The sequence below is a fragment of the Tympanuchus pallidicinctus genome, unplaced genomic scaffold (genome assembly GCF_026119805.1).
Source record: "Tympanuchus pallidicinctus isolate F22 unplaced genomic scaffold, pur_lepc_1.0 scaffold6, whole genome shotgun sequence".
Lineage (NCBI taxonomy): Eukaryota > Metazoa > Chordata > Aves > Galliformes > Phasianidae > Tympanuchus > Tympanuchus pallidicinctus.
In genome coordinates, this window is record NW_026294780.1 from 20100502 (window position 1) to 20113455 (window position 12954).

The window sequence follows — 12954 nt, forward strand, 5'->3', positions numbered from 1 at the left end:
ACTGATAAGGATTTACTCAAGTATTCCAATTGACCTTGATAGTCCTTCTCCAGTGAGTACATACCATCACCAGCTTAAGTGGCCCTTAGAGACCTCATAGGAGAATACTTTTCTTGCTAACTTATGACTTAATTGCTAGCAACACGCACTATAAAATAATACTGAATTAATTAATAGAAATTACACCCTGGGTTGTATGGGAATGAAAAGAAATGAAGGGGGAAAAAAAAAAAAAAAAAAAAGCAATATATAATCCACTACAGTTTTTAACAGACAAAAGCAAGGTCTTCTGCTTCCAAAACCTGAGAATCTTCAACAAAGATGAAGTTGGTGTACCTAAAGACACCTAAAGACATAGGCAGGTTTGGATGCTCTAGATTTGCCTTGAATCAAAACCTGTGTGAGGTGACAGTGGGAGCCTTGGGAAGAGCCTAGAATGATTAACTGGCATTTAATTCTAGAAGCCTAATAAATGTAGTTCCTTTAGCCTCTACTTGTAGCCAGGGAAGACATACAGGGGATTATAGAGGGAAAGGAGTTAGGCACTATGAAAACCTTTCCTACATGCTTCTTTTTCATTTCTCGTTATACAATCAAGATCATAATTTTCAAGGGGTAATGCTGTACTGATAAAAACCAAGCTGAAATTGGAGAGTTTATTGCTTATCTTTTGGTTGATGTAATGCTGTGCAAAGTTAATCCGTACGAATGTTGCCAGGTTCATTGCCCAAGAAAAGGAAATCCCTTTTTCAACATTATTGAGTGTACAGCAGCATGGGAAAACACTGGTATAGCTGTATGAATATGTTTTGACTTCTACGTCCTTAGCAATCTTTTTCTATATATTATCAAGAAGAATCTTGTCATGCAATCTCCTAAATATAATTTCAGCTTTATTTTTTTCTCAAAGTTTCTTGCTTTAATTTTCAAGATGGATAAATATTCTAAACAAATTTTACCTTCTATGAACAGACTTTAGTTTAATACTTAAAGGATTTGATACTGATTATGATGCACCATTCCAGAGCAAGATTTGGTGAACCTGAACACAAAATAATAGTTCATATAGGAATTGTAAAAACAATGGCATGAGACATCCACAAAAAAAAAAAAAAAAAGTTATTATTATTGTAGTTGAGAACTATTAATCTTTTGCTAAATGTTTGTAGACCTGTAACCACACTAAAGTAAATATTTAAAAATTCATATTATAGAACATTCTGGCATAATATAATTGGAATTATTGCCTATTGTAATTAGTGCCTTGGGTCTTGATTTTTAATTCTTACCTTCTACTTTTTCCCTTTCCATCTTTCCATTCCGCTAAATAGAGGGCATGTCACTTATTTTTTTTCAGTATATAATTTGTTGATTACTGCCTAGTATTTCAGATACGATATCCTAATAAAATACATATATATATTACTATGTATATATTTTAAAATTGTATAGACTGAATTTGGATTGCCATTATCAGTTCTCACTAAATCCAGAATTTAGGAAGAATCATAAAGCTGAACAACTATGTTAACATTTTTTGTATATTTCAAAGAGGTTTAGCAGTCTTTTATTAATCAAGCACTTTCTCTGAATTTATTTTCATTGTTAGTGAGCATCATGATAGCCTTTTAAACTCCTTTCAGGTTAATTTGCTCCTTCAGAAGTGTTTATTCATTAATGTTACACAGCCATATTTTATATCCTCTCTATTGTGTTATACCAAGCGATAATTTAGCCAAGAAGTCTAGGATTGCATCCTTTTGACACACCAAACAGTTTACATTTGAGCTCAGGGACATGGCATTACCTAGGCTTGATCCTGTGAAATGCAGCCAACTTTCATACAGACAGCTGATATCTGGGAAAATGGTTTAAAACCCACTGCATTTGGGGAAAAAAAAAACACATTAGAAGATAACATGAATGTCTGTAGATACTAGCGAAGGCTACAATGCTGATCTTTCTTACTGAAATGTTGATTTTCTTTTATACAGTTTTTATCAATGCAGTCAACAGACAATAAAGCACTTGGCACCTCTCAGAAATGAGACTTCAGAAGATAAAGAAAAAGCATATATATGCTTAAAATGCACATTGATTGTCAAGGGTTCTTTAAAGCTACATACATCTCTCTTAAAAACAACTAATGCCTTGACTATGGTGGAGCATGGAGGCCACTGTATCTGTGAGAAATTTCCTTCACATTTTTTACCTGCTTGGAAGGGAGTAAATACAAAAGAAATGAATAGAAATGTCCTTTCCCCAAGATGCCGTCAAGGAATCTCTTATGTCTGTGTATTGTGCCTGAAGGTTTCTACAGCAGGTTCAAAGGGACAAACTTGTTGAATATCTCTTTGTATTTGCCTCAGGGAGTGGGATTAGAGTACATTTTTTCATATTTTTACTTCTAGCCTGCAAACTGAAGTTCTTTCTTTTTCTTCTTTTTGTCTTTTTGCCTTTCTTTTTTTTTTTTTAATATTAATTAAACAATCTTTGATGTTTAAAAACAAAAGAGTATGAAAGAAAAGAACGGTAGTAACATTTTTTTCTCTTTCTTCTGCAGTTAATCTAACTGAATGATTTCAAGTGATGCTTTTTATTAGGCAGATCTTGATTTGCAATGTGCTGAACCATCTTTTGCTGCAGTTACAAGAACAACTTGCTATGGGTAAGCCAACATATGATCCTATGGGGCATCAACTCCTGCTGTCACTGCTTGCATACATGTTGCTATTCTGCCATACCCTGGGGTAGATGCAAGCAAGTTTACCCTTCAGTGAAGTTATTTTCCCTTTATTATCCTGTTGCAGAATCTATCACAGCCCAACAATTCCACAATTGATTTGCTGGCAGCTGAGCCCTGGGGCTTGGAATGTAAATAAGACTCAGAATAAAAGTGATGTGCACTGCAGCAGTCGAGAGTGAGCGCAGGTACTTCATCAATTGACCTGATTTCTGGAAAATGTGCTTGCAACCTTGAATCTTGCTTGCAATTACAATCTTCGCAATAAAATATTAGTCTCCATGGTAATGAGAAGTGCCTTCCTAACATATTTAGAAATTAAAAAAAAAAAAAAATTAAAAAAAAAAAAGAGGAGATGACAGTATCTCTGAGGAAAATGAAATTTTCAGTATCATTTCACAGTTGGACAGCTTCCTGCAGACTTGTCAACAGATTAGTAGCTTTCTGCCCATTTTATACATGGAAAAACTGAGTAATTAATAACCCTCAGGCCTTCCTTGCAAGAAGGAGATTTAATGAGCTCTGTAGCAGTATTGGAGCAGAAGGGCATAAATGGCTTTTTCATGTCCATGCAGAAGAATAACACTGATGCAAGGATGGTCCTGCCTTACTCCTTACAGGGTCTATTAAATGTCGTTAAAAAAAAATGCTGCTCTTGTTTAAATTTGGCAAAACTGGGGGATGAAAATAACCTCTTTGAGCAGAGATTCCATCATGGCACAATGTCAGTCACAAGGGGAATCTGATCCACAGGCCATATCTTATCAGAAAAGAAATACGTGTTAGGGCCCAGTAGGCAGCAAAAGGGAAAGAAAAAAAAGAAAAAAAAAACATAGTAGGCTCTGTACAAACCTATGCAGTCAGCAGACCAAATATCTCTCAGACTGACTTCTGCATAAGGGGCTGTTTTAGGAGCTGCACGAACTGGCTAAAGCAGGTCATGAAATACCTTTCTGAATAATTTCCCCACAGGAAACAATCAAAATAATGGACAAATATCTTCCAAGCCAGGAACCACAGAACAGAAGTCAGAGTGGGGAGAGAGATGAGAACTATCTTTTCCTCCCCAGTCAGACAGCCAGAGAGAACCACAGCATTCAGAGACTATGGCAGACTGCCCAAAGTGTTCATACCAATTCTGCTCCACGGCAGTTGAAAAATCTTCCAGATGTTAGCTGATTTGCTGAAAAAATTCAGTCTTGTTTCTGCTGAAATAGAGTTCTCTTGGACAGGCAGGAGAATTTTTTCCAAGAGCTCAGAATTCCTCACAGGAAGGAAAATGCCATATTCTGATCAGCTCTGTAGATTCCCGTTTCTTGCTCTTGATGTTTAATTGCTGTGCAACCAAGGATAAGAAACTTTATCTCATCATTCCCCAGTTTCTCTACCAATGAGAAGCTTTCTTTAACCACTCTAAGAGAAGAGGGTAAAAAAAATGAAGGAAGAAAGAAGGAACTATTCCACTATTTCTTCTTAAATGTCTTATTAGTCACCACCCCCTCGTGCAAGACATGAAAGTAAAATGTTATTTACAAATTGCAGCTAGAAATTGTCTAAAAGTAGTCACTCCAGCTACACTTCACAGTAACTCACATCTCAAATTTCTCAGTGCTTTCCTGTGTGCATACTAAAACATAGGCATCAGTGTCTGATCTCATGCCTAAAGACATACCTGTCTGTGAAACAAAATGATTTTAGTTAGGAATACCAGTTTAGTTTCACAAATAGAAGAAACAAGTAAAAAATTACTTCTGCATTCGGTGGCATTGTTGCTTTCTGATGTCTCGATCTGTAGTCTGATGTTGTCTAATGTCCACTGGTTAGATGACGATGCTCAACATTTCTGCCTCAAACACTGGTGCAGTTTTAAGGTCTTTCAATTTAGATTTTGTCTTATGAATTATGAACAGGATTCATCTCTTTTCACATCTCTCTGTTCTTCATTATATTACACAGTGCTTCACTGCATACATTTCCCAAGAGGTCTCTCATCATTTTTAGGGCTGGCTTTAAAGATCATTTTTTTTACACCTACATTTTATATATAGGTCCTGGTCATGGTGTTCTTCACATGTGGTTGAACTCTCAAGATTTCATGGAACTCATTGTTAGGTAAGTAGGTCTGTGAAAAGGAATAAAAGACAAAGCTGGACCCGTAGCTGAAATGCTAAATATAGTTGGAAAGGGAAACTTTACACTGAAAAAAGGTACAGACCCCCAATTCATTGTTTCACCGTACCTCGTATCATAATTTTGTATCACTCAGTACAAAATGTCATCTTCTGACTTACTTACTGTATTCAGCTCTCATATTTCACTTAGGCAAATGACTATAACTATGTGAGTGCAAAAATAAGATCCAATTTGTTAATCTTATGTGATAAACTGAAAGGCAAAGAAATGTCTCGGTTCTCTGATCATAGCTTCAAATGCTTTTCAAGAAAATCTATTTAAAATGCTTTTGTTTTCCCACTATGATATTATTTCCTTAATCTTTTAATGTATTGCAGTACAACTTTGTGTAGTATACAATGCCAACTCAAACATAAGATAGACAGAGGTCTTTAAAAATGCCTACTTATATGTATATTTAAACATTTACATATTTATATAAATATGTAGATAAAATACTATTAAATTGAAAGGTAAAAATGATGAATTACAAACTGCCTCTGACAGAACAGAGATGCTTGAACAGACATTGATTAGGACAATAGTACTTTTTTTCATTGTAAAACTCAGAAATATTCTTAAATCATATAATGCTAGCACATACAATCAACCCTACTAGGTTTCCAGTCTTGTTCCCATACGGCTTGAAATAATTTCAGAAAGGAAATTTGAGTACCTTTGAAAGTGATTTAAGAGCTCCACTTTCCATTTAAATTGTCTTTTTTATCTTCTGCTTCTTTGTGTCAAGCATTGACAGTTACTTTTATTTCAATGTCTGGCAAAGAGAGAGTGGAGAGAGAAAAATGTATCCCAGTTAAGTGAAAACTTTGTATTTTCTCCAACAGGACAAAAGTCAAGGCAGAAGCAAAGAGTGAAGTAGCTGAAGGGTTGACACTGAAGGAGTTGGAGTAACTATGTTGATACACGTAGTTATTATCAATGTTCTGTTGTTTGGTTTTTTTTTCCTATGAAAACTAAAATATGCCTTGTATTATTTCTGAAGAACTGCAGATTCTATGGTTCAGAGAGCAATAGAGCAGCAGAATCTTTGTTATTCACAAGTTTTTGACCTGGTACAATATTGTCATTTTATACTGACAAGAAGGCATTTCACAACCACACCTAGGACTGAGGATAGTTCTCTTTCAGAATTAACAACTATTTTATATATATATAATATATATATTTGTTAACTATCTATGTGGGGAAAGATAACACATGATTAAATACTTTTTAATGCAAGACTCCAAGCCATAATCTTTCAAATTTACCCTAAACATTACATGAATTTAGCAACGTCTTCAACAGATCTGCCCATTCTTATCCACTGAGCAAGGATATTTCTAGAGTAGCAGGGCTGAAGCGTCAAACACTTGACTGAATGCCTGGCTTCTAAGGAACAAAAAAATGATGGGATTGGCTTGTCAGTCCTCTTCTGAAAACTTTTGGCCCACAGATTTAGCTAGGTGCAAGAACACCAACTGGAGAGTACTCATATGCTTTATAAAAATTGTAACAGTGGTGTAAAGGGTAGCAACCTGACAGATATTTTCACCAAGAGGCCCCACTGTTATGCTTTCTGTGTGGTGGCTGGATAGCCAAGGAGTCTGGGCAGGCCATTCATAGCTTTAGTCACAGAATAAACCAAATCTGGAGCAGGTGACAAGTAAGAAAGCAAAGTGAGGAATAGAGCAGGTTCTTAATGAAGATGGTTGACACAGGGCATGACAGGAATGGCAGTTACTAAAGCAAGGAGGTGTAGGAATATGAGACAAATCCCTGTAAAACAAGCCTGCATTCACTCCATATCTCTTGCAACAATTTTGTAATTTTTGCTTCATTTGTGTTTTGTTTTTACCACTTAGAGTTAAACAAGGCTGCAACTATAGAATCACAGAATCATAGAATCACTCAGGTTGGAAAAGACCTTAAAGATGAGTTTGCCTGTGTATTCAAATGTATGTATACACATGCAAATCCACCTATTTATATAATTGAATGTAAAATAAGCCACCTAAGACTTTCTGCTGCTTAAAATGCCTTGTAGCTAGCATAATAAATACATGAGACAGAAGTTGCCTAGAGAAAGAGATCATTAAATTACATTTTAGAAATAGCTAGCACTTCTGCGATAATGTTTGTGCATGTCCCAACCATCCAGGAGCAGATTATCTCCTGTTAAAAGCAACTGTGCTCAGTGAACACAGTTCACAAATCCACATGCACGAAGGCAAAATCCAGTGGAGATGGATTTTGAAGCAATGAAGATGCAGCTTTTAAAATGCAGCTATGGTAAGGTCTGATGTTCTTTTAAGGCTTCCGAAATATTTTGGCTGAATCCCTCACTGCCAGAGTGACTGACATTTTATTCTCATCTACAAAGTCACTGCAATACTTGCAAATGCTGATCCTTTGAAATATGTCTCTTGCACACTCCTTCCTTACAAAAGGAAGATTGGTCTTTGTGCAAATCTGCAATGGCATGCTTCTAAAAATAAGGATGTGATTGCCTCTTAGGTGGATCAATGTAGCATAGCGAGAAAACTACAGTGTGAATAGACGGAAACTGACATATTCAGACAGACATATACCTACCAAGAAAATGCATATGAAAATAAAAAAGAAAAAGAAAAAAGAGAAAAGAAAAAAGAAAAAAAAGAAAAAAAGAAAAAAAAAAAAAAAGAAAAAAAAAGTGCTGCATTTAGGAACTATTTTAAAATGAAGTGCTGTAATAACTCTCAAAAGAAACAGACTGGAGATAAATTATGCAACTCTAGCTGATTTAAATCTGATTTTGAGGGAACTAGGGAACAGGTATTAGCTCTGGGTTTCTTCTGATTGAAACAGAAGGTCATAAAAAGAGTAAAACAATTTAAAAAAAAATAAGGAATAGATTTATTTCAAAATTAAAAAAAGGGAAGGAAGGATTTCTGCACATGTTGTCAATGCCATAAGGAAACGTTACTCAGTATTGTACCGACATGAGGTGATGAGAGATTTATATCTGTTAACCTGGGTGTGTGGATTAGATAAATTTCCCCAGAACTGATGATATCAGCAGATATACATTGAGCAAATAAAGTTCCAGTTGTAAAATATAGACTAGGGATGTGCGGATGTATAAGAAATGTGGGCAAAGGAACTAGTAAGATGAGTATCTCATGCAAATGGGACATTAGTAGAAATAAATACATCAGCAAACATGAAAATGTCAAAGCCTCTGCAGAAAAAAATGTAATGTAGAAATGTGAAAATGACTCAACTGATGTAGGTCTAGCAATTGTCATAGTTAATCCAGCGAGGTAAACCTCAACCTTGATTCACAGAATCCTGCATGTATCTGCATATGCTTAAACTAGAAGCGATTCGTACAGATGTGCAAGTTTAAGTATGAACTGAAGTTTAGTTAACTGGAATTTATAGAAGATAGAATAAATAAATGACATTCATGTTTGTTTTATGTAGTATCCTAAGTGAGGATGTTGGATTTTTCTCTAAATTGCCCCCTCCCCCCTCCCCTCTTCCAGATAGGGGTATTTCCATTAGTAAACGCTAGTGATTTAAAATGTAAATAAATACTGTCATCTCAACAAGAGTGCTGGATCTGGAAAAACTGGGAAGGCAGTTGACAAGATTTAAATTGCTAATATTTTCCATGCATTAGTTTGGGGGTCTTAAGTTGGATCAGTAAGGAAATGTGATGTGAGGAACAAGCTCTTCCTTACCATGACTAACACAGTGTGGCAAACCAGCTGTTTCTGATAGTGATATCAATCTCACTGCTTTTGATTTTAGGGGTAGCAAACCTAGAGGACATACTGTTAGAGATTATCTCGTATTTTATCTTGAATTCATAAGGCAGCCCCATAAAAAAGCCATCAAGACATCCATCTGCCATTTTGTTTCTAAATTTATGATTAAATTAGAAGATAGCTTACAGAATGTGTCTAGCCATGTCACTCAGGTCAAGGACAAGGGTAGAGCAGACAAGGTCTTTCAACTGCAAGGCACAATTTGCTGTTTGGCAGCTCAAAGTCTTTAGATATTTATTTAAGCTTTAGTGACAAAGGCAGCAGAAGTTTCTGTGAGCTCTGACTGGTGGACAACATGCTTTGCGATGGCTGGCTGCCTGTTTTCTACCACTTTCCCCATCCAGAAGAACCTCAGATGCTTCGCGATAGCTACAGAAGAAGGCTGTATTACAGACTGGGTCTTAAAAGAAAGGATTTTGTGTATACTTCAATAACCTACTAGCCTGGAAATTGTGCTGGGTCAGCGGAGCTGCCCACATGGCAGCAGAAGATATGTGACAGCAGGTGTAAAGCAGCCGACTATGGGTGACAGCCACTGCAGCCTTCCCAGAGCAGCATTTCCACCTGAGAGATAAAGCCAGGAAATAACCTTGCTGATTTGACACTTGATTGTGCATTTTTTTTTTTTTTTTTAGGTATTTCTCAAAAAACTCCTCTCCAAATTGTACCCCTCTGCCTGGCTCCCAGCCAACATTTCTCATCCTCCTTCACTACGCGAAGGTTTTATCGTTTTTAGGACAGCTTCCGCCTAACGTTCGGTCTTGTATCTCAGTACTTCATCACCACACTTTCTCACAAGACACGCACGAACAAAGCACAGCCGACAAAGCCCTTCTCCTTACGGGTTGTGCTCAGCGGGACACCCTCCCCACACGCAGAGCCCGACGGGCCGTCAGCCAGCGGACACAGCACTCAGGGTAGGTTCGCAGCGTCGTGCAGAGTGGCGGTGGGCACACGTTGAGGGCCTCACACCGACCCCCGCTCGCAACCGCGAGCGCTCTGCACCGCTCCGCTCTGCTCCCTCAGCTCAGCCCGGCCCGCCGCGCGTCACGCCGCGCCGCCAATGGGCGGGGAGGGGGAGGCGGGCAGAAGGAGGGGTGGGGCGGCGGCGCTGCCAATGGGTTGTGGGGATGTTTCCCGGAGGCGAAGCGGCGGCCCCTCCCCCGGCGGCCGCTCCGGCTGGGGCTCGCCGGCCGGAGAGTTTCGCACCCGGCTGGGAGATGCCGCGCGGGCTCCTTCTCCTCACAGGTAACGCCTCGCGCGGTCCCCGATCACCTAGCAGGCAGCGGGATGGCGGCGGAGCTCGGAGCCGCTTCGGACGGGGTGACGGGTTGACACCCCCCGCACAAAAGCGGAGCCTCGAGCGGGGCAGGGCCGCCGCCAAACTTCCCCGCCTGGCTGCGCGGAGGGAGCTGTGCCGCTCGTTCCCTTCTCCTCCTTTCCTCCCCCCCGCCGCTCGGAGCGATCGCTGTGTCCGGCGGCGGCAGCGGCGGGGCGCGCTGGGGGAGCCTCTGCTGGCAGCGTGCGCGGAGCTGGTAAACAGAGCAGGGAAACTTTCTGCGCGAGGGGAACGCTGAGGAACCGGAGCGTTTTAACTGCGCCTCGCATGGTTTTGCTCGGCCGAGGAGCTGCGTTCGATCTCAGCTTGCGCAGCCCCGTGTTCTTTGAGCCCAGGAGCGCTGCTGCGGGATCCTCAGAGCCAAAGGGGCCGCTGGGCGGCAGGAAGCCGTGCCCGGCTTTGTGCTGCGGGTGGGAGCTCTGGGAGCGGAGTCAGGGCAAAGCAAAGCTGAGACAGAGCTCCTGTGTGTGCCTCTTTTGTTTGGAGTTAGAAACTTCACATACTGCCCGGCTTTTGCTATAGTTTTCCATCTGCAGGCTCGTCGCTGCCATTTGTAGCAGCACTGGCTGTGGTGTGGGAGCTCAGGAGGAGCAAAGGCAGAACAGCTGTCCGGGCAGAGCCGGGTTTGGGGGCAGCAGGAGGGACCCTGCTGAGCAAAGATGGCTCGTGGGTAACCTGCCAATGCGGGGAGATTGCATGGCCTTTCCATTTGCCTCAACAGCCAAATGCCTATGAGGATGGTTCTGGGCAGCCTGGTCTGGTGGTTGGCAACCCTGCACACAGCAGGGGGGTTGAAGCTAGATGATCATTGTGATCCTTTTCAACCCACGCCATTCTGTGATTCTAAGATTCTAGCAGGTGGATGCTATGATAGCAGGTGGAATGAAGCCTGTACCGTGTCTGACGTGAGCAGAATGACCCAATGAACGCCACTTTGAGTCTTAATTGTGCGATACCTGTTGTCTTGCTGCTTGAATTGTAGAGATTTAGGCCTAGTCCATTAGCTGGCTGTGACGTTTGTATGAATTGCCAGTATGGGCTACATGCAAGGCTGGAGCCTTTCGTTCAGTTAACCAGGGCAAAGTTCAGTTCATTCTGCAATTGCTTGTGTTTCTGCACTCCTTGCTCTCTATAAGGAAATTAAAACGTTTATCATCCTCACAGGGACTTTATAAATGCTTTGCACTCCCTGTGACACCCCAGTTTGTTGTACTTGAAAAGAATAGTAAAAAACAAAATTAAAAGTGTCTTGCTCAAGATTTTAGAATTTATCTGTGCCAGAGCTTTAACTTAGAATCTGAGAATCTCTTGGCTTTTGTCTCTGTGCATAGACCATGAGAAACTGTGGCTTTCTTCCAAGTTTGAAGTACAAAATTAAGTTTAGGTATGTTCCAGTGATTACCAAACACTCTGAAACAAAGGTGTTAGATTTGGGATAAGGAAATGTCACACAACACAACCTTCCATTTTAATTTTTCTTTTCTTTTTTTTTAATTGAAATGCTACTGTAATTGAGCACTTGTATCTATTTCTTTCAGATTTGCAACCAACATAATGCTGAAGCTCCCAACTTGGAACAAGGATTTCACAGAATGGCACAGGCAGAACCTAACCTGGACCATGACATATCATGGTTCCTCCTTCCATCATGCTGGGCTAAGACTGTTGTGGCATTAATTTCCTTCCTCTGCTTTGCTAACAGCTATGATGGAGATTTTGTCTTTGATGATTCTGAAGCCATCATCAATAATAAGGTTTGTCTCTTTTTTTGTTGTTGGTTTTTTTGTTTTCTTTTTTTCTTCCCTTTTGACTTAAGTGTTAATAGAAAAGAAATAGTGGCCACAATTTGTCTAAGGAGGCCCATAATACTCATCCTAGTAGAAAACTTCCTTCTGATATTTCTTTTTTTGAGCTTTATTTTTCTTGAGTTTGGTGTTTTGGTGGGGTTTTTTTGTTGTTCTTTTTTGTAGTAAGCTTTCTTTATCGTTGACAGGCAAGCCGTGCAGCAGTGCTCTGCAGAAAAACTGAACAAAATCTTATTCCTAAAGCTATTTGAAAAACATGACTTGGGTTCTAATGCATAATAATACAAAAGAGTGAGCAAATTAAAGAGGGTTGTTTTTTTTCCCCTCAGAACGTGTCACCTTTCTTTTTTTTTGCAAGTGAAATACTCTGCTTGACAAGTCTTGATATATGGTCAAGGAAAAGAGATTTCTCTGCCATGGCAGATGGAGTTCATCTACTTCTCATCTAAGGCAGCATTATCTAGGGTTGCAGCTAATTTGGATGTGCTGATTGGTAACACTTCTTCACGGGGTACCTGAATATCAAGAACTGCCTATAAATCTTATGCTCATTTCTAAGTGAGAGAGGGAGTCCGCAGTAGATTTTTCCAGTATCTCGTAATAGTAAATAAAGAAATTTTCATTATCTCCTTGGAGTGATGGGCAAATTCAGTTTGGTTGCGAGATAACTAACCAGTTGTAATATGCAGGGTTCTCCAGCTGTGGTTTATGCCACAGAAATGTTAAAGGAGCAAGGAAAGCTTTTTTTTCCTGTGTTTCTTCCCTACTTTTTAAACACTGATCATACGTGCTATGGGTAATTCTTGAAATACTTAAAAACTAAGATGTACAAAAGTTAGAGGCAACATACTGCAATGTGCATTTTAGAAGTTGACAGTACTACTCTTTACTCAGACAGATTTATGTTAGACTTGTACACGTCATTGTGCCTCAAGTTATAAACATATTGGGAAGAAAAAAATCCATCAAATTGGAATTAAATCTCAAAGCTTCTATTAAAAGACTATCAACAAATGAAGATCCTACAGTAGTTTGGTTTTTCTGTTGTTTTTGTGTTGTTGTGCTGTTCTGTTTTTTTTTTGT

At 39.5% G+C, this 12954-nt stretch overlaps 1 protein-coding gene and 1 long non-coding RNA gene across 5 annotated transcripts in view; one reads left to right on the plus strand and one right to left on the minus strand.

Moving 5' to 3' along the window:
* Positions 1–4794: 4794 nt before the first annotated feature.
* LOC128071625 (uncharacterized) lies at positions 4795–9702 on the minus strand. Its single transcript, XR_008201922.1, has 3 exons — positions 9570–9702; positions 5592–5690; positions 4795–4865 (listed from the first exon to the last, which is right to left on the minus strand). It is a non-coding gene; the product is annotated as an uncharacterized LOC128071625 (long non-coding RNA).
* Positions 9703–9865: 163 nt separating this feature from the next.
* The window catches only part of TMTC4 (transmembrane O-mannosyltransferase targeting cadherins 4), a 56013-nt gene continuing 52924 nt past the window's right edge, over positions 9866–12954 (plus strand). For all 4 annotated transcript variants that reach the window (XM_052705896.1, XM_052705897.1, XM_052705898.1 and 1 more), the window contains exons 1-2: positions 9866–9975; positions 11605–11820. In XM_052705896.1, the coding sequence (XP_052561856.1) occupies positions 11659–11820 (162 nt within the window). In that variant the 5' untranslated portion in view covers positions 9866–9975; positions 11605–11658. The remainder of the gene's footprint in view (positions 9976–11604; positions 11821–12954) is intronic.